The 27,542-nt window shown below is 42.7% G+C and overlaps 2 protein-coding genes across 3 annotated transcripts in view; one reads left to right on the top strand and one right to left on the bottom strand.

Annotated features, from left to right (window-relative positions):
• Positions 1-7,728, top strand: part of shtn1 (shootin 1) — a 32,138-nt gene extending 24,410 nt beyond the window's left edge. For both annotated transcript variants that reach the window (XM_070915841.1, XM_070915839.1), the window contains exons 13-16: positions 1,037-1,137; positions 3,022-3,072; positions 3,463-3,583; positions 6,741-7,728. In XM_070915841.1, coding sequence (XP_070771942.1) covers positions 1,037-1,137; positions 3,022-3,072; positions 3,463-3,583; positions 6,741-6,757 — 290 coding nt within the window. In that variant the 3' untranslated portion in view covers positions 6,758-7,728. The remainder of the gene's footprint in view (positions 1-1,036; positions 1,138-3,021; positions 3,073-3,462; positions 3,584-6,740) is intronic.
• eno4 (enolase 4) lies at positions 7,468-21,179 on the bottom strand. Its single transcript, XM_070916560.1, is given in 14 exon segments — positions 7,468-7,527; positions 7,529-7,569; positions 8,190-8,307; positions 11,046-11,107; positions 12,705-12,879; positions 13,713-13,838; positions 14,014-14,178; positions 14,746-14,814; positions 15,046-15,174; positions 15,263-15,432; positions 17,196-17,341; positions 18,483-18,667; positions 19,785-19,913; positions 21,012-21,179. Coding segments are annotated over 14 exon segments (1,743 nt in total).
• Between the last annotated feature and the right edge of the window lie 6,363 nt (positions 21,180-27,542).

Here is a 27,542-nt window from a genome sequence, read left to right as displayed (position 1 = left end):
TATTGGCACCCTGGGATTTTTTTTTTTTTTTTTTTCTGTAACCTGTTCAATATCTTCAGAAAATAAATGGAAATAAACCAACTTTGGATGATCGGAACATTTTAATATGATGTCTGAAGTTATTCAACCAAAAAGAAAAAAAAACCCCATTTCTTTTCAACTTAGTGATTTCAAGGAAGAAATGTAAAACATGACCCGGACAGCATTCATGGCAAATATTTTACTATTACTTTATAACACAAAATAATTTTTTGTGTGATATTTTAAAGACCTCCTTACTGACAAAAGTTCCATTGTGCACGCGCCATTGAACGTTCTATGTTTGGAAATTAAATAGTCACATTTCTTTGTCAATGGGATGCATTATTATGGCGGGAGGAGTCTTTTGTGAACTTGAGAAACTCTGTCGTCCTCGCACAATTTTCTTTCTTTTTTTTTTGGTTGGATGAAAAATTGCCGAACAGTGTTGAGAGTTGACATTTATTGCCGAATGATTTCGGTAACCTCACAACACCGCAAAGGCTCTGAACTCGACAGGTGTACTTCTTGGAATACTACAAGATGAGTGGCCACAGCAGTGATTCTTTATTGTTCTACGACTTGCAGGCCAAATCCACCCCAAAGCAGGATTCACAGGAATACATTTCAGTCGATATTTACGGCATAATTAAGAGGGGGAAACCTGGAGTTTCTCCAGCAGAAACTTCATTGATTGTTCCTGGGGGCTCGTGTCATTTTTAAGCTCTCACATCCAAATGAGCTGTATTTCAAGTGCAGCACTAATGATGCCTGTGAATTACACAGTGCCTCGTACCTCTCAAAATCATTTAAACTCACTTTGTTTTTTGGCACTGGTTTTCCCCCCACCCGAGGCAGACTCCCATTTTAGTGAATCAGCGAAGCCGCTAAATACAACGTGTCTGTTGAGAAGTGAGAGAAGAAAAAAAAAAGGAAAGACCAACTAAATCCTCGAGCTTGGTGATGAAGTCTTTGTCTCTCTTGCTTGTGTGTGTGTGTGTGTGTCACACCCCAATAGTGGACATCAGGCAGCAGGCAGTGGGGGAAATGATGCAAAGGATCAAGAAAGGCGTTCAACTTCGACCTGTCAGCCAGTCACCCAACAGGACCAGGAGACAGGTAAACTCTTCTAATCCCCTTAAATGGTGTACTATCCCGGCAATATCTGTGGCCTGCTGTGTTTCGCACTTTTAAAGCCAACGACCCCCGCCCACATAAAAAGGGGGAAAAGTCGCCTACTTCTTTTTGAAATGTCTTTGTTTATTGCATAAAAAACACAATAACAGCACAGGACAGTTAACTGTACAGTCAACCTAAACAGTGAACTTAATACCTGCAGGAAGTTTGTGTTTGAACTTCTGAATATTGACTATTTCCTGTGGATATTGCAACGTATCCTTACATTTTTAGGAACACAATTCTATGTCTGTCGTATGATTTTCTTTTAATTTCACTATCATATGTACGTTATGTTTTGATACATAATAATAAATGGCTTTTAAAGATTTAAACTTCTTAAATAACCCTTAAATTTAGTTATATATCAAAATTCTTCCACCCTTAAACTCAAGAGGGCTTCACAACCCCCCCCCGTGGACCCCTACACTGGGAACCACTGCAGTAGACCCCCCACCCCCCTCCATGCTGGAGTACAAGGCACACCCTGACGGGGCTTATACACTGTGAATTTTTTTTTCACTACAGATTTGACATCACATTTCTAATCACGTTTGAGTAGTTTGCTGGAATTTCAAATTAAAAGTGAGGGCCCTGCACTCCACGTCATCTGGAGAGCCACAGGGGCAGCACGCACAGAGGCACAGTCCCTGTGATATCCACTCCATCACTCCATGATACATGATGCATAAAGTCACATGATACAGGATGTGTGCGAGGTATGTTAAGCTGACTGTAAAGTCAATTCTAAGTCTGTAGGGACAGACTGAAAACAGTCACAGCTGAAGACCCATCTTTTTTTTCTGTGGCTGTATTCAAAACCGCCTACTACGTTCTACCAGCATGAAACTGTCGATTATTTTTGCAGTATGCCCAGAAAGCGGCAGTAATAATCCTGCCCGCCTTACAAAAGTCGGAACAAACTTTTAATTGAGGCCTTGTAGATCTAACATGAGTGAAGATTCAGGAACCGGGCTGCTTATTTCTCAGATTTGTTCAGAAACACATTTCGGTGACTGCTGAGGTGAAATAAGTGAACGCTACACGAAACGTGTGATGGCAGTCCACCGCCAGCGCTTTGCATCGTGGGGACACAGTAGGCGAGGCAGACCGGTCCGATGCAGACTCAGAATCAGAACGACATCCGGGTGTTTTTGACATACTGCATACTACAGGCTACATTTTGGCAGGAAGATAATGTGTGTTACATTCACTGCTTGTTTTGACTCAAATGGAAGACGAAGAAGAAGAAAAAGAAGAAAAAGAGGGGACGTCTCACGGTGAAAACATGAAACTGGGGTGTCATTAAAAGGAAGTGCGCGCGTGTGTGTGTGTGTGTGATTGTGACTGAAAATGTGTTTCTGAAATCACCAAACCAAAACGTCCAGAGCTCTGGGGGCCTGAATGAGGTTTTTGTTGAGCGTATATTGTTCAGTGCTCTTAAATCCATCAGTGTGTGGGATTATCTAAGAGCGGCTTGTTTTGATAAAAACACGACATATGGCCAAGACATCTTTTTAGCCCGCGTGTTCCTCCGCCACAACAACTGGCAAATTAGATAGCATTAGGACCTGCTCTATGAGGTAATTATAAATAATGAGGATGGGAAAATTGACGTGACTCAAAATGATTGTGTGTTTACACATTTGCTTCTTGTAGAAAGCATACGTCCTCGTGCTTGCCTACAGTGTCTCGTCTCCGTGGTAAGAGGTGCAGTTTAGCCTCTAAGTGCTGAATGAGGAAAAATAAGTATAATGTGTCAGACTGCTGTTTATTTACCAAACCCGTCTCCCCCCCCCCCCCCCCTCCCTATTTTCCTTTTATTAGATGGAGAGGCTGCCCTCTAATTCTGCCATTCGGGAACTTAAAGGAATCATGGTAATGGGACTTTAAAACAATCCAAATGTCCTCACAAGCCATATTTTACTGGTTGAACTTTCACTGTGTTTACACAGGAGAGAGAGGCTTTGCTTTTGTCTTTGTCTCATGGACGTTCTCACACCAGCATCGCATGTTAAAACAGAATAAAAAGTAATCCGATGTTTCACCTACGAGAAAGTACTACTGCGACATTTCAAGAGCTTAAGTCAATATTTGCATACTAGACATACAAGATGAAGAATAACATATTCTGCTGCTGTTAATCAACTCCAGTTTGAGCTGTAATGGTTCCGTTGTTTCGGCCTGTATGTATATATATATGTATATATATATATATATATATATATATATATATATGTGTGTGTTTTGTTTTGTCAAACTCTGTAGGAGAATTTCAACAGAACCCCCCCGCAACCGAAGGCAGTGTCTCCGTCAACAAAGCGCGACGAGGAGCTGCAGAGGATCCTGCTGAGACGGCGGGGCGCACTGGAGTCCCAACACGACGCCAGTAAAGTTTCACGTTAGACTTCCTGAGGCACAAATCCTCGTTTCTTATTCATTCGTCTCGATGAGTTTAGAGCTGCAACGATTACTCGATTGTTTGATGAAAGAAAATTAGTTGCCAACTATTTTTGATCATCGATAAATCGTTTCAGTCGTTTTTTTCAAGCAGAAATGTCAAAGGTTCGCTGGTTCCAGCTTGTTGAATGTGAGGATTTGCTGCTTTTCTTTGTCATTTATGACGGTAAATGAAGAGTCGTTGGGTTTTGGACTGTTTGGTTGGACAAAAGAAGCTATTTAAAAAGGCGTCCCTTTGGTCTCTGGGAAATTGTGATGAGCATTTTCCCCCAATTTTTTCTGACATTTTATCGACTAAAAGATTCATCGATTTAAACGTGACAATAATCGGCAGATGAATCGATAATGAAAGTAATGGTTTGTCATGTCTGTTTAGTCTTTCCGTCGTTTCCGGTCTTGCGTGGTGATTTTAACGTGGCCTTCTTCAAGCAGATCGCAGGACCGCCTCATTCGATCCAGTACGGAATGTCACGTAGAAACATCAGCTAGAATTGTAGTATGGATTTTGTCTGATGTTTGGACAGAACTGAGAACTGAAGCCACCACTTCATGTGTCAAATGACAGAAGCAGCATGCTGTCACACCATCATGTCACTTCATTGTGGCCTCAGTGACAGAATCATCGCCCTTATTCCAATTCCGTGCCTTTGGGCCACGTCACTTCGAGGACGCAGGACAAATCGAGGGACAAAAACTTCATTTAATTAATGTTTAGATGGTCAAAGCTCTTGGTTAAGATTCAGGCGAGACGCTGGTCTTGGTTAAATACCGAAAATGTCAACAGTTGACTTGAAGCACAAGACAGGTTGTGTTTACTTTATTAACACTGAATTGAACAGTGTGTCCAGTTTAGACCCAAAGTCTCGGCTATATATCTCTGTAATTATGCATTACAGCCACATCTAATATACTTTAGTTTGTCATTTCCTCTATTTGAGTTTGTTTTGAACAAACACGTTTCGTAGCTGCACTGCATTCTGGTCTACTGAGGCTATTGTTGGCGGAGAAATCCCTACAATGGATCCCTCTCCCGTGTGACTTAAACCTTTGTTTAAGTTTTTTGTGTTCAGCTCCGAGTAAACGAAACTAAAATCAGGTCTGTAACATTTTTAGTCATCCGATTCTGTTGTGTTCGAGTCTGGGAAATCATAACGCCGTGATGAACCAAGCCTTATCAATAAATAGCAAGAGTGAAGAAAGAAAAAAACACTTCACCAGTGGCTGTTTTGTAACAGTGTGTCTTAGGGTGGATTTCCCCTTTAAGCCTCAGTCGGAGGTGGGTGTTAGTCAGGTATGGTAGCAGAGGATCAGCCTTTGCCCTTTGAAAAATCACAATGACTTGCTGGTGATTTAACCACAATGTTGGGCTGCTCGCGTGTTGTTTTTTTTTTGTTTTGTTTTGTTTTCCCTCGACACCTGCCCAAATTTCCCAGACACTTCCTTTTGAGTGAGGGGGTTGAAACGTGAGAGCTGTGAACTGTGGGCCACGTCCGTCACCTATTGTGTGCCGCTGTTAATTAAGGCTTTAGGCTTCATTTAGCACTGAGGTGCAATTTCCAGCTCCCAATCCCCCCCCCCCCTCTAAAAAATAAGAGTGTGGAGGAAATGTCACTGTGGCGAGGCGAGGCTCCACTTCATCTTCCATGCGTTCATTCACCCCTCGCTCCACCGAAAACCAAATGTCACCGAGGAAGTCCCTCTCTGATTTGATTTAACAGCAGATGAGGTCCTTGTGGAAACAGGAGACGGTTTGTGTGTGAGGCTATTCGATAAACTAATCAGTTTTTACAGAGAGCATATTTGGCTTTCCCTCTATTTTCTCATGACAAAAGTAGCATGAGGACGTGCGAGGATGAAGTGTCGGTGAGTGGTCGAACTGCTTGAGTAGGAGTAAAATGAAAAAAGAAAAGAAAAGGAGAGAAGGCCTCTGTATTGATTTATGTCTCCGCCTTCTCATATCCTCCATATCTAATGAGGTTCTTCTAGCCGAGGCCGCCCTGGCACAATTCAATAGTACGCCAACATACAATACGGTCTTTGATTCAGAGGAGGAGGAGTGAGGCGAGTGTCTTTTGGATCTGTCGTCTCCCCTCTTCCTTCCCTCGGCAGAAACAAAGTCAATGGCCGGCTCAATTCCTTCCCCCTATCTGCTCCAGCCGCCGGACTCGCTGCTGTTGATTGACGGATGGTAGAGACACCACCGATCGAGGCAAAACATGTAATTACGCAAACCACGCTGTGTTCCTTTTCTTCCGTCAGCCACTCCGTCTTTTCCCCTCTCATCATCGGCCGATACAATATAATGTTTTGTTGTTTTTGTATTTTTGTCCCTCTCAGGGACCGGCAATTAGGGAGGTCCTTTTAGTGTGTCTAGGAAACACTTAATTTGACCTATTTTGTTAGTCATTTCATTTATTTTCCCCAAACACAGTAATTGCCTGCCGGGGGAGCCTCAGCCTCGGCGCCGCTCTGCGTTCCGGCCTCACTTTTGTGTGTGCACGTTTCATTGATTAGAGGTTGTCTTCACTCCCCCGACGTTTTACAGCAACACTGAGCATAAGCTGCCGGCAACAGAGGACATATAGAAATGAACCTGGAAGAATTAGAACATCTGTTGTTCAACATTTGTTATTTAATTGAAGAAAGAAAAATGAAGCAATTGTATTACATAGAAATTAACCTAGAACTTCATGCAAAAACCATGAAGAAACAAATGGAATGTGTGGCCTTCTATCAACATCTCCAGTCTAAATTTTTCCATTTCCTGCCTCAAAGAGTTAAGCAGGGACCATTGTAGTGTCAGCGGGGGCCGTGTCATTCTGGCCTGATTCTGGTCTGTTTAATAGAAAAAAGAGCCATGAATGAGGGATAACTCACTTGACAGGTCCATTGATATATGGGGCTGGTACACAAAGCACTTGTGAAGCTCCTCCATTCCCCCACCACGTACAAGCAGCCTTTTTTTTTTATGTGCTGCGTGCGGGCCGGTTGGATGCTCTTCCACACCTTCCTGGGTTTTTTTCTCTTTATTTCTTTCTTTCTTTCTTTTTTTTTTATACACACACTGACAGAATCATTTCCTCCAGGGACTGAGGAGCCATGAGAGGGGTCAGTGAGGGTGCTGACCGGCTATGAAGGGGAGTCCAGAACAGACGGGAGGAAGGCACTGTCGGACAACAACTGACGCGGCTCTGTGTGTGTGTGTGTGTGTGTGTCTTCCACTGGCCAACGCAACCCAATGAACTCTTAAATCAGATCAGATCAGCATCGTCCTTTATAAACATACGACATGAAGACGCGGCCATCCAACTGTGATGTAAGGTTAGAGGATTTGATTCAGTCAGTGTGAATGAAGTGTGGGTGAGGTGAACCTGCCTTTTTAGAGCTGCGGATATTAAAATAACTGCATTAATCTACACCCTGCCAATGAAATGTTAAACATATACAAGTGGATGAGTGGTATTCTGTGTTTTTCTACCATGACCAGAATAAAAGATTTGAAACGGTTCGAAACTGAATAACCAAAAAAATATTGTTCAAAACATTATTCATAAAAAAAAAAGAAGAAAAAAAACATCCTGTAAATAGCAGCAGTCACATGAAATGATGACCCGGATCTCTACTGTTTCCACAGTAGTTCCATAGTGCTGCTGTGCTTGGATCTTTTTGTGGCGGTGATGGCTAACATGGCCTGTGTATGCGTGTAACGTGCTGTACGGTAACACTGGATGAATGCACTTTGTTTGTAATCAGCTCAGCGAGTTTTTCTAAGCGAAAGCCTGACACCTGGCAAGTAAGTGAAGTCAGCAGAATTTAATTTTGAAAGCAAGTCATGTTTTCAGGCCTCTCCGCGGTCGTGGCCTGCTCCTGTGGGTTTCTCAGTGAACAGTGGAGGGGGGTGCTTCTCCTTGAAGGCTGTGGACGAGACAACATAATTGAAATGAAAAGTGAAACGGACAAAAGCTTGACCACTGATGCCTCGGGTAACTGGACTGGTTTGAGGTTTCTGCTGAAGCGCACTGAGCGCTGAACACTCATCATCACAACCAATAAACATGTTCACTTCTCATGATGGGAATAGATTACGCAAAGACATGTACTCGTCTCTCATTAACCCTCCGGTGTCCCCCGCCTGCTGTTTGGAAATGTCAGATGGGAAAGTATTTGTCCCCCTGTGTGTAATTAGGCAGCCAATTAACAGATCCAAGGGAGGGGCCTTTCATTCTTCCACTCGCGCACACACACACACACACACACACACACACACACACACACACACACACACACACACACACACACACACACACACACATTTGTATGATTCCTCACACACAGTTTCCTTTCACATCAACACAGAGAGAGAGAGAGAGAGAGAGAGAGAGAGAGATGTGTTCTCAAGCCCAGGCATGACTATCTCTCTCTCTCTCTCTCTCTCTCTCTCTCTCTCTCTGGCTTTGTCTGGCCTCCTTTTTCTCTGTCTGGCTAAAAAAATAAATAAATAAATAAAAGACAAGGGAGGAGTATAAAGAACCTACCCAGGATTCCCTGTTGGGCCAATTCTTCCTCTATAGAAATCAGCCGGTTGTATTTAGTCATCCTCTCAGCGCCGCACAGACCTCCCAGTTTGACATAGTCTAGGCCCAGACCCACAGCCTGAGGGAGGAGGAGGAGGAGAAGAAGAAGAGCGGCACACTGTGACACAGAGGCTGGTGCTGAGGGAAGGTGCGACGCCACCGAAGGGACGGAGGCAGGAACCAGGACACTGTCTTTGGGCTCACACTGATGAGTTTGCAGTTTTATTTCTTCACTGAGGTGTGTGTCAGTCTGGCGGGAATGAAGGCAGCTAAAGGTGGTGTGGTGTTCTGGGTATGTAGGAATTTACACTGATGGTGACAAGGGCTGCCACTAATGACTGCTTTCATCGATTCATTAAGGTTAAAGGATAATGTTTGTGTTATTTTTCGGGTTGGCTCAATAGCACTCCGGTGCCGTCTTCTTCCCTCTCTTACACAGCTAACAACGAATCTGAAAACTAACAACTCCACTCCCCTAAAGGAAGACATACAGAGCCCACAACACAACTCAGTTACGGACAGTGCGGTACACGTGGCATCTTAAGGCGCTCTGAACTGAAACTCCAGGCTGTTTCACCTGATACCAAAAAACAAACAAACATATCTAAGAGTCCAGACAGCGCAAGCTCTAAAGTTTCCATCACTTGTAACCTTTAGGGCTGAAGTGCGTGTAAAAGGGTTTGATCAGGTTCAAGTTTCTGACGCTGCTGCCAGCCCTTGAAACACTCGCATTGCATAAACTGCACTCTGCTATTGAGCTTTTTTTCTTCCCTGAGCTTAAAATGACGACATGACGACAGCGCTGCTGACACATGACACATGCGGCTCACCTGTGTTACTCCTGACACAGTTTAGTTTAGTGAAGCATGCATATGATAGCTTAGGCCGATGGATCATATCGGATTTTTCTCCGCCAGTGTCGGACCGATACTGAGTATTCAATCGGCACATCCCTCTCCTTATTTTAATCTTTTTACTATTATCAACAACCCCCCTGAAGACACCAAAAACAACAACATGTTTCTCTTACAAGTCGGCATTGTTGTCCAGTAATGATTATTAAAAGAGCCACATGTTCGCATTTGGTCGACATATTCCTTAAGTAGAAAATATTAAAAACCACGTCTCTGAGCGTGTGCAGTGACGTCTACAAGAACACTCAGCACAGCACAGATCTACCCTCCGGCTAGAGAGAGATGGTTGTGTAATTGCCATGGCGTCCATCTACCTACGGAGAGTGTTCCATCAAAAGTTGTGTGGAACAATTCGGGCAAAGGCAGCCCCTTTTGCCACATGGTTGAGGTGAGGGAGAACTGCAAAAAAGGTCAAAGCTGCTGCAAGTTTGTGGACACTTCGTTCTGACTGGAGACATTTGGAAAAGAAAAATCATAACCACGAATCTGCAGAAATGAAATGGTCCGATTTTTTGGGCTGAAAATCAAATGGTGCCTGCACATTAAATAGATGCAAACATTTTTTTTGCAGCATCTGTTCAGAGCGAGGGCATCTTTAGACTTTAACCCTCAATTGCAGACGTTTTGTCACTGTGAGCACAACGTGATCATTCATTTGAAGTGGCATTTGTGTCCATCTGAGTCAAATATTCAGCTCTGTCTTTGGTCTCCACCAACTCCTGAGAGTAAAACACCTGTGTCTTTAGCTGCTAAATGCTCCACTATGTTCAGCAGCTTGTCACTAACTGGGCCTGTTTGGTGAAGAAGGTGTACAGCTTTTTTTTTTGTTGTTGTTGTTGCTGAAAACAGATGCCTGCTGTGGCTGACATGACCCCATGAGAGTGGCGAGAGTGAACGAAAACAGTAAAGTTGTGGGCCCGACAGCTAAACAAAGAGCTGAAACTCTCTGCAAAGCTCCGTAAAGCCGAGGGGGGAGCTGCAGATTTACGTGACCGCTCTCTGTAGGTGTCACAGTTTGCTTCCTGTGTGCGTTTAGTTAAGTCGTTTATGTTTCATGTTTCCTGCTTTAGTTTGTTACGTACCTCGCCTCTCGTTTCTGACAACTCCACTTCCTGCCTCTGTGTGTTTTCCCGCCTGTGTGATTGTCTGCACCTGTCCTGATTAGTTTCACCTGCCCCTCATTGTCCCCACCTTGCTTCTCTATGTGGTCTGTGTGCTTCCCTCTCTCCAGTGCCAGTTCGTTGTATGTTATTGCTGTGTGTTACCTGTCCTGGCTCCCTGTTTCCCCTGCGTGTTCCCAGTGTTCCCACTGTTTTTTGGACTTTGATTCTTGCCTGCTCCCTGTCGGTTTTGTTTGCCCTTTTGGACTGCTTTCCCGGTTTTGACCACTGCTTGCTTCACCACCCTTTAAGTCTTTGTCCCCCTGGTTTTGCCAATAAACCTTTTTACCTGCATCAAGTTCTGCCCCTGTGTCTGCATTTCCCCGTTCTGCCAACACCCTGCCATCACAGCTGTGACAGTAGGGTTATCGCTACTGGCAACGTCTCTCACATTTGATACGTTGTTATCCTAAAAAATATTGATTATAGCCACTTTAATGTTAATCAAACGGGGGAGAGCAACGTGAAAATCGGAATCAACACTTTTAAGGAGTCTGATTTATCAGTGGGGCTTTTGAGTTTCATGCAATGTTGTCGAACGTGATGGATGGGCGGATGGTTTGTGGTTTGAGCACGCAACGCATCATTACTGCCGATGGCTGCTGCTTTGAAACAAGGTTTCCTACTCTGAGAGACTGTTGAACAAACATAATGTGGTAGAAGTGATGCAGGACTGCTCCCTGATCAGACAAATGACGTGAAGCTGGAAACGCAAAAATGAAAAAGACGGAAATAAGACTTACTATGTCTGGCAAAGAGGCATCGCCACAGGGCTCGCTGCACGTTGTCCCCATTAACACTGAACCTGGCAGGTCAACAGGTGAAGAGACAGACACACACACACACACACACACACGCATAATTAGCATGGATAGCAATCCACCATCGGAGCAATATTTCACAGATGAAAAATAAGTGGCTTTTTTGATATTAACCTATAACCTGACGTATGGATGAAGCTTTTAGCTCGGGCTGTGAAGTCATGCTTCAGCACACATCAGCTGCTTCATTCATGTGTCAACATCAACTAGTAACTGGACTAGTAATGTCCAGTCACATTCATGCAGACGTATAGTGTGCCGATACCTTCTGCCGACACTGTTTGCAGCCGCAGCTCCCTCCACTACCCTGACCTCCTCCCCATTTGCTACATTTTTGGTATTTTTTGATTTACTGTTCATGTAAGACAACATGTAACTGTACAACCATTCGCTATAAATGGTCAATTCCTTGACGTAAGAGTCTCTGACCCGTGTAGTGTAGAAGGCAAACACTCTAACATGAACAAAACAACCCACGCTCCTGCTTGTGAGTGGTGGCTGGTGTGAGTGTTTGGAATATACAGCAGGACAGTGGAGAACTTGATGTCTGCGTTTACTCGATATGAAGGTTTTAGCCCGGAGGATAATATCCACTCTTAAAAGCCACGTGCATTAAGTAATCTATTACTTTCATTACTGATTAATGCAGTTATGGATTGCCAATAAGGCAAAGCCTCTACTGGGTGTGTTTCTTGGAGGTATCTATCATCCACAAAGTGCTCGTAGAATATATGAAGGCCATCTCCTTCAGTTGATTACACCTAAATGCAGCTCAGGTTACCATGGCTTCAACAACGGTATTTCAGTCAGGACACTCTCATCAAGGTTTTAAGGACTATTGCAACAATAACATTAGCATCTGTGTAACCCAGACCTGTCTCTGAGCACACGACCATACGCAACAGTTCAATTACTAGAAAGATTGAGCACTAAATTTGTTTATATGGACTGCCTGGTTGGTCATTCCATAGTATGGAAAATACTGTAAAAAAAACAAAACATGCCTGACTGAACTACTACAGATCTAGTTTCATTTCGGGCTTTTTCCACACAGCAGGTGTCTTTATGGAAGTACCTTTGAGTAGGCAGGCTCTCAAAGAGAGGCCCTGCAAAGAGTGGTTCGTTCAGCTGAACGCACAATAGGCGGTGCTCTACCCTGTCTGAAGGATATTTACAACAGGCGCCGCAAGAATAAGGGAAGAGAATCTTTAAGGATCCAAACCGCCCCGGATAACAGTCTGGAAGAAGGTACCGGATACACCAAGCCAGCGCTGAGAGGCTCAGAAAGACCTTCTACCCTCGGGCCACTAGGATCCTAAATGAAGTCACTGCATTACACTCTTTTTAATGGGCAAACTGAAGGAACTGGTGGGATTGCATTCCGCTGTAATTGTACCTTGTATGATTGCACGTGACAAATAAATTGATTGGCACACCTGGTCAAACTGAAAGCTTGAAACAGCAAATACGTTTCATATATATTCATCAAAGACTTTTGTTTCTGTGCTGTGTTCCTCCTGTGGAAGTTGAGTGGAAAAGTAGTACCGCTACCTTTTTCCCACCCAGCATGGATCCTGTTACCTTGGTGCTCTGATGTGACGCGGCTCAAATCGCTGACTGTCGTCTCGTGGACGTGTTTTAAAATGTGACCTCTGGCTCCCAGGAGGCGCGGGGCCTTTGGCTTGTACGTGACGTCAGAGAGCAGCGAACAGGAGTCTCCGATCACATTGCTCAGCTTCTCCCACTGGTCTGCGTCCTTACAGAGCACGAACGCACATACACAGGAACAAGGGCGCACATTTGAGCGAGGAACATGGCGTGCAAACACTCATACATATGCATGTGAACGCATACAGTATATCTAACACATCAGTCAGCCTCACAAACAGACATAAACCAAATAACTACAGGAGTTCTATCTACACAGAGCTCTGCTTGCAATTAATGGAAATTCATAAAAGTTTGATGTACACGGGACGCGTCTAGTAGAACAAGATATGTTGGTGACAGTCACATGTGGTGTTGAATACAAGTTGTTTGCGGTAAACCAGGGCGTGCTCCTTAAAGGCAAGGCCACATCTGCAACTATGGCGACAGATGCTCTAAAACTAACTAGTCAGCCTGTCAACAGGTTACCTCTGTGTTAGTCTGACTCACCGGATGTAGGCTGCAGGGATAAGTCTGTCGCCATTCTCCACCCCTTCCACTGACTGCGCGTTACTGTTTTCAAAATCCGTGGTTTTAACGGGTCCAGTAAGCTCCTCCAGAACTAAAGTATAGGTAGGCCCCCCCCCCCATCCTATGACCTGTCTCCAAAGTGGGGAGACAGGTCTGGCTATGCGAGACTATCCCGATGTGAACTCCTGGTTGCAAGCTAGTTCAAGCTAGTCAGACATGGTATTACAACCTTGTGAGCGTAAACATCAGCAGAAAGTTCTGTCCCTATAGACCATTATCAAAGTATTCTCTGACAAGAGATGGCAGCACATTTGGAATACTTTTGTAATAACTGAATACTTAATAATATGAACAATACTGTCTATGTACATGAACTTGTAGAATGAAAGAATGATAAGGTTTTGAAGTTACCTCTCTCCTAAATGGATCGATTAAGGCCACCACTGCTGGGTATTTGCCGATGAGGGTTTGGTACATATCCACTAATTCATCTGGAGACTTCAGAACTCCTGTTGCAACTTCATACTTTCCTTTGGCCTGAGAGGAAAAGAAGGAGAAAACAAACTCAGATGTGCGTATACTGTATTTGCATATGAACTGACCTCTTCGGCTGTATGCACACAGAATTAATTTACACAAGGGTTCCTACGCAAGGACTCCGAACTACCTTGGCTCACACACGAAGCCAGCCCGCTGCGTTTCGTCAACTTACGTAGTCCATTAGCTCAGGGGCGGCGCAGTTTATTGCTAAATGGATCTCTGTTCCCAGTGCCAGTCCAAAGTTAGCGCAGGCTTCAGCGATCAGATCCAGGGGCTGCTCAGGTCGCTCGTAGCTCCCAGCCAACGCTCCATTGTCACACAGAATTGCCTGGGTGGCCTCGGAGCAAAGACACCATTCACCTTGTCAACAGCATCTATGTATTATGCTTTTACACAACCGACCACAATTAACCTACAATGTTCTTTACATCTCTCCTCTTTGGGTACATCTGTTGAAAAGTAGCCTAGCTGAAGCTTCATGTGTGAGTGAGTGAGTTTTTATTCATAGGTTTGAATGAGACAGTTGTCATTGTCATTATTAGATGACAAGTGCATTCCACCCACCTCCTCCACTGTTCACACTATGAATGCAAGTGCTAGGGGTCATTGAACAGTGCAGGAGATAACTGTATACAGTACAAATGCTGCATGAAGGAAAATGTAAATAGGAGAAGTATTGAATGCTTTAATATGCCTCCAGGCCAGCATACCTGAGTTAATTTTACGATCAGGCATGAAAATCGAATACAAATCACCTTCTTTGTGCGTATCTTTTAGGAAAGCTGACAGAGGCAAGAGAAAAAGCCTCAAATTCTGCCTCCACCTTTTACATTCAGTGCTCTCATAAAAACCTGTGCGAACTCAGTTCCTGTTGTTACAGTGAATAAATAGCAATGTCCCTCACCCCAGCTTTTGTTGAAGTGTTCATTATTCTCATCATCTCCTTTTGTAACTCAAGGGTCATTGTGATGATCTGTTGAAAAGTTCATAGTTCAGTGCGTTTTAATAAATGCTATAGTGAAAATCGAGTGTAGACTAACTGAGGTGCCTCACCAATAATATACCACATCATAGCAACAACAAAGGAAGCAAAGGAACACTAACTTTATACAGTGAACAGGCTACACCAACTGCAAACTCGAAGGTGTGGGCCAAAGGCAGATAGAACATGCAACAACTACACAGAGATGTGATTGAAGAGTACTTGTTTGACTCGTTGTCCCGCTTTGGGGATCAGGATGACTTCCTCCAGTAAACTCAGTTTTCCAGGAGAATTCTTCCCACAGCTCAGCAGAGTTACCAAGGAGACAGGGATGTGAAACCGTGTCGGAACCTGAATGAATTTGTTTGAGACATCATTACATGTTGCTCCCAGTGTAGTGTTTGTGTGAATGTGTGTGTTTGTGCTCGTGTGGTCTAACCTTTCTGTTCTTCAGAGCTGCTATGTGTTTGTAGAGAGGGATGCCCTGTATTTGTGCCCCAGTTTTGGCCACAGCCAGAGACACAGAGCCAATGGCCAAGCTCCCAGGCAGAACTGGTTCGGGTGGCTCTGCTGGAGGAAATGGCTTCTCTGCAGTGTTGCTCTTTTTGCCTGTGATGTAAGCAAAACACTAGAATTACCGCCTAGCGGTCGTATGCCTCCACCAACCAGTCAAGTGAGTCAAGGATGTATTGGCTACACAGGTACACATGCACTTGGTTACTATGTAAAGATGGATTCTTATAGAGTATAGCGACACTAAATGTGCCGCTTTTGTTTTCTCCTGGCATATTTAGATGCGAAGCCTCTCTGTGAGCTGTGGGTGAGACTCGGCGTGCTCCAACACGTCGTTTGCGGTCACGTGATTCAGGACGAGGCAGGAAGTGAAAGGCAGTAATGGACGAGATGGAGGAAAGCCCGCACTGTGCTGGTTGTTGTTGACTCATTGTGTCGTCCCAGTCAACATGTGTGTGTGTGTGTGTGTGTGTGAAATCTGGAATTGTCCGGTTCAGTCTTAAATTATGGCTAAAAATCTATTTTGAGGTCACAGTGACCTTTGACCTTTGAGTCAAAAGTGTCACCTAATCGGTGTCCGACCAACTGTGAAATATGGTCACAGTTTCCCCTTCTGTTCCTGAGTTATGGTGTTGAATAATGGCCAAAGAGGGTTTTTTCCAGGAAATTATGATGTCACCATGAAGTTGAGATTGAACCTTTTGGGTAAAAAATGTCCCACTTCATCATTGTATCCCATTAAACATCTGTGTGTCATAATTACCGCATCAATTCTTGAATTATGGCCAAAAACGTGTTTCTCAAGTTGATTTTGAGGTCACAGGGACCTTTGACCTTGGAGTGAAAAGTGTCAGCAATTAGGGTTGTATTCACCCAATGCAATGGTGAGGTACTTTCATGTGTTATTAAATAGACAATGGAGCTCTATGGCACAGAGGAATAACATACATCAAGCTATTTGGATATGCAGACAACACTGATATACAGATGAGTTTCCTGTTGGTTTTTGTCTTTTCATGAGAAAATTGAAATTGAAACTAACTCCAGCACCATCTTAAGCGCTCACATCAGATGACAAAAACTCTAATTAGAATGGGCTTTTACAAGGGGAAGCCAGTTTCAGTGTTTTCAGTGTGTTAGTGTCACAGCAAATCATTTGCACTTGAGGTCATATGCTTCAAACTCCTCAAATACTTAGGGTCCAGCTTATTTACATTCACGTCTTTGTGAATGAAACCGAAATTGACCGAGAAATTCTAAAATCAAGCATCTGAAGCACAAAATACAGATTTCTCTTGCAATGTGGTCTTCGTGATAATATCAGTGAAAGTGGGGGTAGAAGGGAAAAGACAATGGTTTAGCCTAGAGATCAGAATAGATACAGGTCTGGAAGACAATGTTATGTCATTTAAAGTCCAAGCCCTTAGCATTGAGGTGCTGGCCCCTAAACAGAGAGAAAAACTTTTGAACTGTGAAAATATATCTTTAAGCCACAAAGTCACTATTCATGCTCAAACCTGACTTAGTTCTTTGGAGTTTAAGACTGTGAAGGTCCGGTATTTGGTATGGTAGAAAGCTCATCTTGTATGAAACCATTATTACCATTACCGAAACATTATGTTGTAACTGACATTGTTGTCATCCATATCAAAGGCATAAAATATCAAAAACAGTACAGATACAAATCCTACATTTTATCAAGCAACAAATAGTAACCAATTAGTTAACTGTTTCTATAATACATTTTCTCCATTAGAGATCTCTTGTTTAGTTTTAGTATTTGGCTGCAGGTGACAAGATTTTAGAATATTGATACCAAACATGAAGTAGTACTGTCGCACAACCAGTCACTATCCTACCCTTATCAACACTCTTCTTGTCTTTAGCATGTGTAGGCAGGGGAGAAGGAAGCACCACCTCAGGCTCGCCGGCTGATGAAGGACTCTCTTCCTTCTCCTTGTCCCGGGTGTCTTTCTCCTCCAGGTAGCGGGCCATGAAGAAATTGCTGCACAGTTGCAGAACAGAACACTTTGGGTCACAAAAACAATGAGCTCTGAGGAAGGCTGACTGCGACGAAGGTATTTCATGGGGCGCATAACCTCAAACAAAAACTGAATGCAATTTCTTGCTAGAAGCATGTGTTGGAATCTAGACTACATTGCTGTAGACTTCATGTAGGTGTCAATTTAACAGCCCTCGTTTCTGCTTAAGGATGCAGCCTTATAGCATAGCACACACAGTACATATCAGACTAAAACTGCAATTTTGGGATACAATATAATAATAAAGTACTCTATCTATCTATCTAAACTAATTTACTACAACTAATGTAAGATGTGACTTGTAACGCTGCGTAAAATATTTCTACTGCCTGTAGACCAAATTTAAATCCATTGCAAGACAGGTTGTTACAGCTGTACGTGTTTCCCGGTACTGTTTGTCCCTTTTCCCTCTTCTGCCCTCTCTCGCTCTGCCCAGGTGTGCTACATCCTGATTGCCCAGTGAGGTGCACCTGGCCTGGGCATGTTCATAAAAGATCCTAGCCAGCATCAGAAGAGAGGCTTCTGGCATGGGGACTACTAGGCTTGCTGCCACACAGCCTGGGATTTATGTGTAGCTTTTGTTTTGACTTTGTGCCTTTTTGGTTGTCTTTATTTAGTGGTCGTTTGTATGTATTTATGTCATAAATTCCATAGCTCATATTTTAAAGGTGTCTCACCGTGGTTGATTGGGTCGGTGTTTTTGTTAGTCCCATTAGGAGACACCAAAGGGTGGGACGTAACACAGGAAATACAATATAAATTGTCCACCCCCCCAGCCATACTGATGCATAGTAGCCCATTAAGCTTTTCTAGTAGGTCATGAGACGTGATGCAAAAGCAACCAATAAGAGGAGCTCAGTGCATCGGGATGACGTGATAGGCTGTGACAATATGCAAACAAGTGCAAAGCATTAACCTCTGCATGACCCCACTCCAGGATGTCAACACACAGATAACTACGCGTGACCCCATTGGATCCTAATGCAAAAAGAATGTATTTGGTTTCCTCCAGAATGTATTATTCTTATTATTCAGGATGTAAACATTTCTCCAGCAGCATTTACAACCCTCCACAGTAACTTGAATAGAACAGTCGAACACTACCTGAGTATTTGGTCGACTTCTGATTGGTCACAGGGATTTTGGCCCTTCAGCATGTTGTTCAGGGGTTCATTGATCCACTGGACAGCAGTCATCACATGGTCAGCCCTCACCTGACTCTTTGCTTTCCCGTCCAGTGAAGTCTCCTTAGGCCCAAAGTGGCTGGAGACGGCAGCCGAGGACATGCTCTGAACACCAAAAGAGGGGAAAAGCATCTTCAAAAGGATAACAACAAGCAATCTGCCACAAAATCGTTACAGTTGTTATGAATGACATGGTTGACTAGCAGCAGCAACATCCTCCCAACTTCCACACAAATACAGTACATGCATGTGTGCTCCAGAAACAAATCCAAACAGGACACTAGGTGCATGTTTGTGCTGAAGCATATTAGCATTAGCATAGTTTTTTCCAGATACTGCACTACTGACACAGTCACCTACCACATGACCTGCAGTAAGCAGTGTGACATTTCGAAACATTTTTTATAGACAAAGCAAAACTGTAATCCATGCTTTTATTACATGTAAATTGGATTACTGAAACTCTCTACACTCCTGTCAATACAACCTTTACAAGCTTCAACTGGTTGAGAATACTGCAGCAAAACTACTCACAAGATCCAAGAGAAGAATGCATATAACCCCAAGCATCTCTACACTGGTTGCCTGTATCTTTCAGAGTAGGTGTTAAGATTTTAATGATCATCTTTAAGGTACATACTGTATGGGATCTGTTACTGACTATATTTCTGACCTGCTAACCACATATAAGCCTGAGTGCTGCCTGAAATCCTCTGTTAGGTCTTTGTGGGTAGTTCCGAGCTCACAGCTAAAGATCATAACGTTGATGCGTGCCTATTGGCTACGCCCTAGGTGTGTGTCCTCAGTAACCTCTGCTCATGGTGTCACATCTCATCTTTCTGGCTGTTGTGATAATGTAAAAAGTGAAATGACAAGGGTCAGGGGTCATGTTCTGTCTTCTGATTGCTACCTTCTTTGCTCGCTTCCTGCCCCCTGGCTGCCTCTTCACATCAGGAGCCTACTGCATGTTTGAAGAGGCCCCCTCGCTGTCATCTCAAACCATCAGCAGATCACTAATGAATCACATCTCCTTTGTTAGACCTTCATCTGTTAAATCGTTACGCTTAACGCATACACTGACCTGAATATTCATAATCTGCCACATGAGAAATTGTCAGAAGTCCAAGCAGTTTAGAAAACGATATTGTAATCGTGAGCTGATTTTTACGAGGAAAGGTTGTGTCTGTTGGCAAAAGGGCAAAATTTGACTCATGAGGTTTACCTTCTCCTTGTTGCAGACGATGCAGAAGACCTCCGCCTCAGTGGATAGATGTCCTCTCGCATCGTAAACCTCCTTTCCCTTCAGTTGACTGATCATTGGTGGTGCAGAGAGGTTTGTAAAGTGATTTGCCTAAAGTGACAGTTAATGGTAAAAAAAAAAAAAAATTATGAGGTATATTTTCTCCTGAACTCCTGAAGTTATTTGATTCCTTCAGCCTTTGAGCCTTATTGTCATCATTACAGGCTGGTTTCAGAACTCACGCTCTTGATTAGCAAGCACCTAAAAATATAAATTAGTAATTTAGACTATAATATACATGTATAGAATATAATATACATGTATTTAATTAATTTCTTTTCAGTTTCAGTTTTACACAAACTTTCTGTAGGTATTAAGTTCACTATTTAGGTTAATTGTACAGTTAACTGTTATGTGCTGTTATTGTTGTTTTGCTATTAATATAATGAAATATACATAAAGATATTTCAAAAGAGGTAGGCTACTTTTCCCCCCTTTTTTGGTAATTGTATGTGGGTGGGGGGCAGTGGGGGTCGTCAGTGTATATACAATGCATATATACAAAAATAGGGGTCCCTTCAGAAAAAGGTTGTGAACCACTGGTGTACAGTATCCAACACCACAAGGAAAACTCCCCCCAAAAGCTAATTAACTAATTAAGCTAGCTAAATTAGGTGGTGTAGTGCAAGTTGATGTAGGGTGGAAAATATAGTGTGTAAGTTAACCATGATGGAAAACAGAGAGAACAATAATTTGAAGTAATGTTAGAAAGCCAATTTGTTTTATTTTATTTGAGGGTTCATGCCCATTTCAGTGAATATGAGTAGTTATTATCAGGTACGAGTACAGTAGCTAGTTAGCTAGCAAAGTATCCGGCTAACCAACCTAACCTGGTATTAAACGTTGCTGTCGGTAATGTGGAAATGAAGCTAGCATTAGCATGACGGAAAACAGAGAGAACAATAATTTGAAGTAATGTCAGAAAGCCACTTTGCCAATTTGTTTTATTTCACTTGACGGTTCATGCCCATTTCAATACATAGGAACATTCTTAAATCAGGTAAATGCCAGGTACAAGTGCAATAGCTAGTTAACTAGCAAAGTATCCGGCTAACCAACCTAACCTGGTGTTAAACGTTGCTGTCGGCAATGTAGATGAATTGAAGTTAGCATTAGCATAACTTCACGCGCAGCACACAGACCTCCTACCAGGTAACCGTGAACGTCTCCGGGCCCGTGGAAGAAGATCTCGTTCAGAGCCCTCTCTATCTCCTGGGGGATTCTGTTAACTCGGTAAAACTCTGCAGCGGCGTTTCTCATGTCGCCGAAGTCCCGCTCCTCCTTAGAAAGAAGGCCGGTAAACCCTTGGTAAGACATTGTCCTCACTCTCTCGTAGTCTCGCCTTTGTGTTGTCTGTAACCATGGAAACAATCCGTTCAAGTGACAGCGGGAGCCCTTGGAAACCACAGTGACGTGGCGCGCACCGCTTCCTCCCTTCATTCCATGTTGCCTATTTGCCATCCCATTAACAAAAACGGAATATCCACGATGGGTAATGCCTTTATCCATTCAATGTGTTTATTAAACGGCGGCCAAGTTGCGGAATGTTCCCTCCCACGTTCTGTATGTGACCCACTTTGTACAGCACTGCAAAGTCAAACTTTGTCATGGCGCTATAAGTGGCAACTGCCCCTCATCAACAGTGAGGAGATGTGTGATGCAAATGCAAAGCTATAGCCAGTATAACTCTAAGAAAGCAATGGAAGCTGATATGCTAGCTGTTTTGCGATTAACAGGATTTATATATTAAATATACATATATATATATATATGTCCAAGCCAACAAATGATACACTACAAACATACTCATGGGCCTTGTATTTCTCCTCAGAAGCCAAATCAAATTTAGTGTATGACAATGTTATTGCCACATTTCTTCACATCATTTGGGACCTCTGCCCCAGAGGTTAAACATTTTCTGCTCTGCCATTTCTCCAGCCTTTTTCGACCACAAGCCCGTGCTACCTCTCAATGATACCTCAGCACTGGAGTTGTGCATAAGATGAGGTCATCGTCCCCCAGCTGGTGGTCTCGCTGCGGCCAAGATGGATGTGGCGGACTGTGGCTGGAAACCACCACGCTCTTCAGCAATAAAAGAATGGCTCTTTGCTGTATCGAGATATCAACTCAACCCGTTGTGTAGAGTTACTAAATAAAAGGAATTACTTCTAAAATAGTTTCTAAAATGTATACAGTGTGTGTATATATGAGATGTATGTATGATTACATGAGTATCTGTGATATATGAAGAAGGATGAAGTAACTTTCATTAAAACTTTTAATGAAAGACATTCAATGAGGATATATGGGTGTGGAGATAGCTTAAGTGGGAAAGAGTTTGTTTTGTCTCCTTGTTTATTTTGTTTACTTTTTTTCTTAAATGTATAATAAAGAATTGACTAGAGAAATTAAAAAGTTACCATTTAAAAAAACAAACAAACAAACAAACAAAAATAATAATTATATGCTGTCACAAATTAATTTAGCTATGAAGTGATGTTTAAGGCTAAAATAGAGAATTGTGCGACTCTTGTAGGTTTTGGAGCAATATCAGGCTTTACAGGCCAATATTTGACCTTTTATTGACCTGTAGCTGTCCAAATGTGTTACGTTTTAATATATATATATACATATATATATATATTTTTTTTTTTTACATATGTGTAAATACTGTATGTCTCATGCACACTTTTCCTGACAGCAATGGGTATGGTGGGTCACTCCTTTCATGATTGTTAAACTTGTTATTGGCAATCAAGACCTAATTGATCGTCCACCAACGAGCCCCCACTACACTGCACATGCGCACTCACTCTGAGGTTGCATTATTATTTGTGAGGCCTTAACCCCCCCCCCCCCCCCCCCCCCAACTTGCAAGGCTGTGAATTGGACAAACAAACATTCGGTCTCGCCACTGCACCCCCAAGGCCACATGTATGGCCGGCTGAATTGCTAACTTTATACGTATTTGTCAACACAAAAAAAACAAAAAATACACAAGAACACAATGGCGCGAGAAAGTTGTATAATTCAAAGCGTTGTTACTGCAGAAGCTTTATTTTGAAAGGGCAGGCGCGAGGATAATAGTAATAATAATAATAATAATAATAATAATGATGATAATAATAATAATAATTTTGCGCCAAGCCATAGGAAAAAAAAGGGGATTTCTGCGTGATTTACCGAAACTCTCGCTGTGGAAATACACGAGCTGGACCCTTGAACCTGTTTGTGACCTTAATCACCCGAAGAGGAGGCCGTCACACACACACACACACACACACACACACACACACACACACACACAATGAACTCTTGACTTGACAAATCCCGTTGGAGAGATAATGGACAGTTCTCTCTCACCCAACAACACCAGTGGCAGCCGAGAGGAGAGCATGGGCTCTTATTGTTTGCTTATTGGGGGCCGACTCCTGTGGGCTCCTGCACATTTGAATTCAGAAATAAATGAAACTCGTCTTTTATCTTTTCTTTTTTTTTTTTGGTTTACAATCTTTTCATTTTTTTCAACAACAAAAAAAGTCAACTTACTCTTTTATTTTGAAACGTACCACTTTCATTTCTTTAAAAAGGTTGAATAATTGGGGGGGGGGGGGGGGGGGGGGGGGGCTGGACTGACTTCTTTTCATGCGACTTATAGAATATAAATAAATAAAATAAATAACACTAATTGATGCACTTATACATAGCTTTTACATTAAGAATATAGTTCCGTGCGGATGTGTTTGTGAGGGCGCAGCGGCAGCAGCAGCAGCGGCGGCCGGGAGGTGAGATTCACATTAAACGTGAACGCAGCTGACGCAGGATCAGTGAGTCAAGGGGGGGTCTCCTTCACGAAGACAGAATGTCGTTTATGGTTGAACTCTGCAGATTGTCAACGTAAAAACACACACACACACACACACACGTCGCTGCCTCTTACAGTGGATCGCCATGCGCCCCCCCCCCCCCCCAAATTCTGCCTCAGTCTCAGACTCTGCAGAATTTATCAGCAGCTTTTGATTATTTATTTATTTTTTCTCCAAATTGTGCATTTTTTCCCCCCTGGCCAGTCTGGTGTATTCCGCGAGTCCACATTGATTTTTTTTCTCCCCTTTTTTTCCCCTTAATATCCTAATTCTTGAAATAAGTTTAATCACAGTAGGCCTGATAGAAAATGTGAAAACATATGCTCATTGAAAAAAGGTGAATTGCAAATACACACACATATATATATATATATATATATATATATATATATATATATATATATATATATATATTTACAATTCACCTTTTTTCAATGAGCATATGTTATATATATATATATATATATATATATATATATATATATATATATATATATATATATTATACCGTGTGTGTATTTGGTCTGTCTCTTAATGATTATCATCCATGACTTATGATGAAACCTTGTGTTTCGAGCTACATTCTGTCACACAGCACACGTGGAGCGTTATTTCAGATTCTAAAAATGAATACAAAAGACATCGGGATAAAAAATGTACAAAAAAATGAAGCAGGCCTATAAAACGAATAATGGGTGCGTGCGCATCCCTACAGCGGGGCGTTTTATATTTTATATTTCCAATGTCATGATATCATAGTAGAGTCAAATTAAGTTCATATAATAGCTTCTTCATGGGGGTTAAAGTCACTTCTACCCCGATTTTTGAAAATGTATACATCATTTAGCCTTCTGTTTATTTCTGAAGTGTCTATTCTGTAATAGCTTTAATTTCGTTCATTCCCAAAATGAAGGTGCATTTTGCCACATAATAATAACATAAATAAACGACTGATTGTTTGTTTTTTTTAGTTCCCTACATACAGCGTAATTCAAGACTGCGCTGTGATTAGAAGCCACCCCCCCCCCCCCCCGCCCGGCTCAGGAGGCTCCTCCAGCCGGCTCCAGGGTCACCCCGGGGTCAAACCCCAGCTAGAGGGTTGAGTTTGCTCCAGGACAGGAAGTCCAGGCAGGAGGAGGGGGGGGGGGGGCTTTCATCTGAGCTTCTGGAGTGACACATGGTATCTGCCACACAGAGGGGAAATGAGCATTACGGGGAGAAAGTCTGCATCCTCGTAAGCTCTTGGCATCATGTAGCCATGTTTGATGTCACCACACATTACTAATTTTTTATAGGAATAAAAAAAAACAAACAAAAAAAACAATCCTGAGGATGGATGGATCCAAGCTGCTCAGAGTGACTTTCATATCAACCCCCGACTGACAGATTTCCTCTCAAAATGCAGGTGCTCTGAATTGAATTAGAGTGAGACACATGATCATGTCTGATGCATAACCACGATGAGCGAGCTTCATTTGGCTTGATAGAATACATAAATATGATACAATCAATGGATAGTGAGGTCTGAATGGACAGGCAAAACAAGCAATGTAAAATATAAAATGACCCCCCCCCCCCCTTCCCCCATTTGAGCACACATATCCCTTCATCATATCCTTTAAATATCAATGCTTGTAAACATGTAATCTGGTGTTACCATTACTGTAGGTTAGGTCAAGTCACACTGCTATCCGGATCTCGTGGTCTGTTGGCTAAATCCAGTTCTCCTTCAGAAAACTCAGAGAGAGTCTTTTCACCCACAAAAGTGCAACGATCACAACAAATAATATTCCCATGAATCCTAGACGGGAGCAGGACTAGCAGGCCCGGAAGGGGAAACGGTTTGAGCCAGAAGCCTCAAGGAACATATTGAAAGAACGTTAAAAAAAAAAAAGAAAACCCCATTCAGGCCTGTCAAAAAAAAGGGAGGGGGGCACATTTTAAGACGCTAAATCCTAAAAAAAAAAAAAAGAAAAAAAAAAAAAGGTGCAGCTTTCAGCCAATGAAGCTGAGCACCAGCCTTCCTCCTGGACACTCTCCTCTCACATCTGAGGCTATAATAGGACCATCATTCCTTTCTTTTTCTTTTCTTTTTTTTTTTTTTTTCTCCCTCCAGAGGATGGTAGGCTATGACAGCAGGGTGCCTACGGGCTTTGGAAGAAGAAAAAAAAAAAAAGAAACTGCAGCAGCTGCCAAGAAAATGATTCATTCGTGTGATGGCCAGTTTGGTCACAAAGTGACACAAATGGCATATTAAATTGGGCTGTATGAAAAGTGTTTATAGCTAATTTGTCACAGGAAGAAGAATTCTGAATGTCTTTTTTTTCTTTTTTTTTTAAAGCGCTGGTGGCCATTGTGGGGGTCTGCTAGGAGTCCTTGAGGGGGTTCTGTGGGCTTTGTTAGGTCCCCTGGCCAAATATAGGGATATTTTAATTGTTATAGAGAGCGCTAGTAAGAAGTTTGGACCGAGAAAGGAAGTTTTTGTAGAGAGGTTTCCTAGAAAGACAGAACCTCAGCCAAATTTTGGTGTGTTTTCAAAGACAAAATGCCCACATGCTCACTGCTGTGTGCCACTCTCGTGTAAATCAACGTATAACACATATAAGGACTACACATGAACTAGGCTGCGCAGTAGTTCCATCCACCGCCTCCTCTTGCTGGTCACCTGTTGCTGTTGGTCCATTCAACGCAGGCCATTCAGGGCTCATAGACACCTCATCCCACCGCAGTGAATATAATGGTGTCTGTTTATGTCAACACACACATGCTCATTCACATGAATTCCCGTTTTAATTGTCGGAGCGGTGACGTTAAACAGCTTGCGCGGGGTCTCCACGGGTCACACGAATAAAAGTAGTCTCCGGCCTAATTAGCACATCTTTTTTTTTTCCTCCAGTCTAAAAAGCAGGGGGTGGTGGGGATGGGGGGGGGGGGGGGTGTGCATCCTCCAGCATGGTCGACATCTCTAATTGCATCTAATTAAAACCCCCTAGTCATGTTTTCAAACTTGACCAGGTGTGGGTTGAATGGGAGCGTTGGTTAGGCGTTAGAAGTCTGGTCAGGGACTGGTATCTGGAGGAGAATCGCTTGTGATGGTGATACAGAAAGCATGTTGCTGCTGACTTGTGCGTGTGTGTGTGTGTGTGTGTGGGGCCTGGTTTGTGGGTTTGTACAGGCCAACTCATCGTAAAAGACACAGCTCTGAATCCGTCACCAGAATGTTACCAAGTGATGTGTTTGCGAATAAAAGGACATAAAAAACACATGTTCTCTCCTCAGTCTGACGCTACTTAACTGGTGTGTGTGCTTTGATTTTACATACCTTTTCTGTCCTGTGAAAACCTGTGTGCATCATGAGCTAAGAAAAGAACCTATAGAATTGTATTTAACCCTTCAGTTTCCTGAAAATTTTCGTCACATTGTGAGATACATGGTTTTGGCTGGTCAGAGATGAATTGTATAAAAACAGCATTGTCAGGATTAGGTTGCCTGTAATACAGCAATCCTTCACATGGCTATATTCTCTTATTCTATAGCCACTGAATCTATTGTCAACAAATATTTGCTTGTGTAATGGAGTCTCAACATCAATTCCTCATTCATCAATCCAGGGCTTATAATGGATAACGAGGATATCACAGATTAACAAAGCACTTATAGTAAGTGATTTGTCCAGAGGGATATTTAAAGAATATTATTGAAATAATACCATAAAAGTGTCCTAAAACACCATGGGGGCCGATATAAAGTGAGTATTGACTACCACAGACCTATACAGGCCTACAGGCTGCACAGATGATAATACAAAATAAGA

This window comes from Enoplosus armatus, chromosome 12 (assembly GCF_043641665.1).
Source record: "Enoplosus armatus isolate fEnoArm2 chromosome 12, fEnoArm2.hap1, whole genome shotgun sequence".
NCBI classification, from domain to species: domain Eukaryota; kingdom Metazoa; phylum Chordata; class Actinopteri; order Centrarchiformes; family Enoplosidae; genus Enoplosus; species Enoplosus armatus.
Note: the sequence above shows the minus strand (reverse complement) of the source record. Positions and strands in the feature narration are given on the sequence as shown.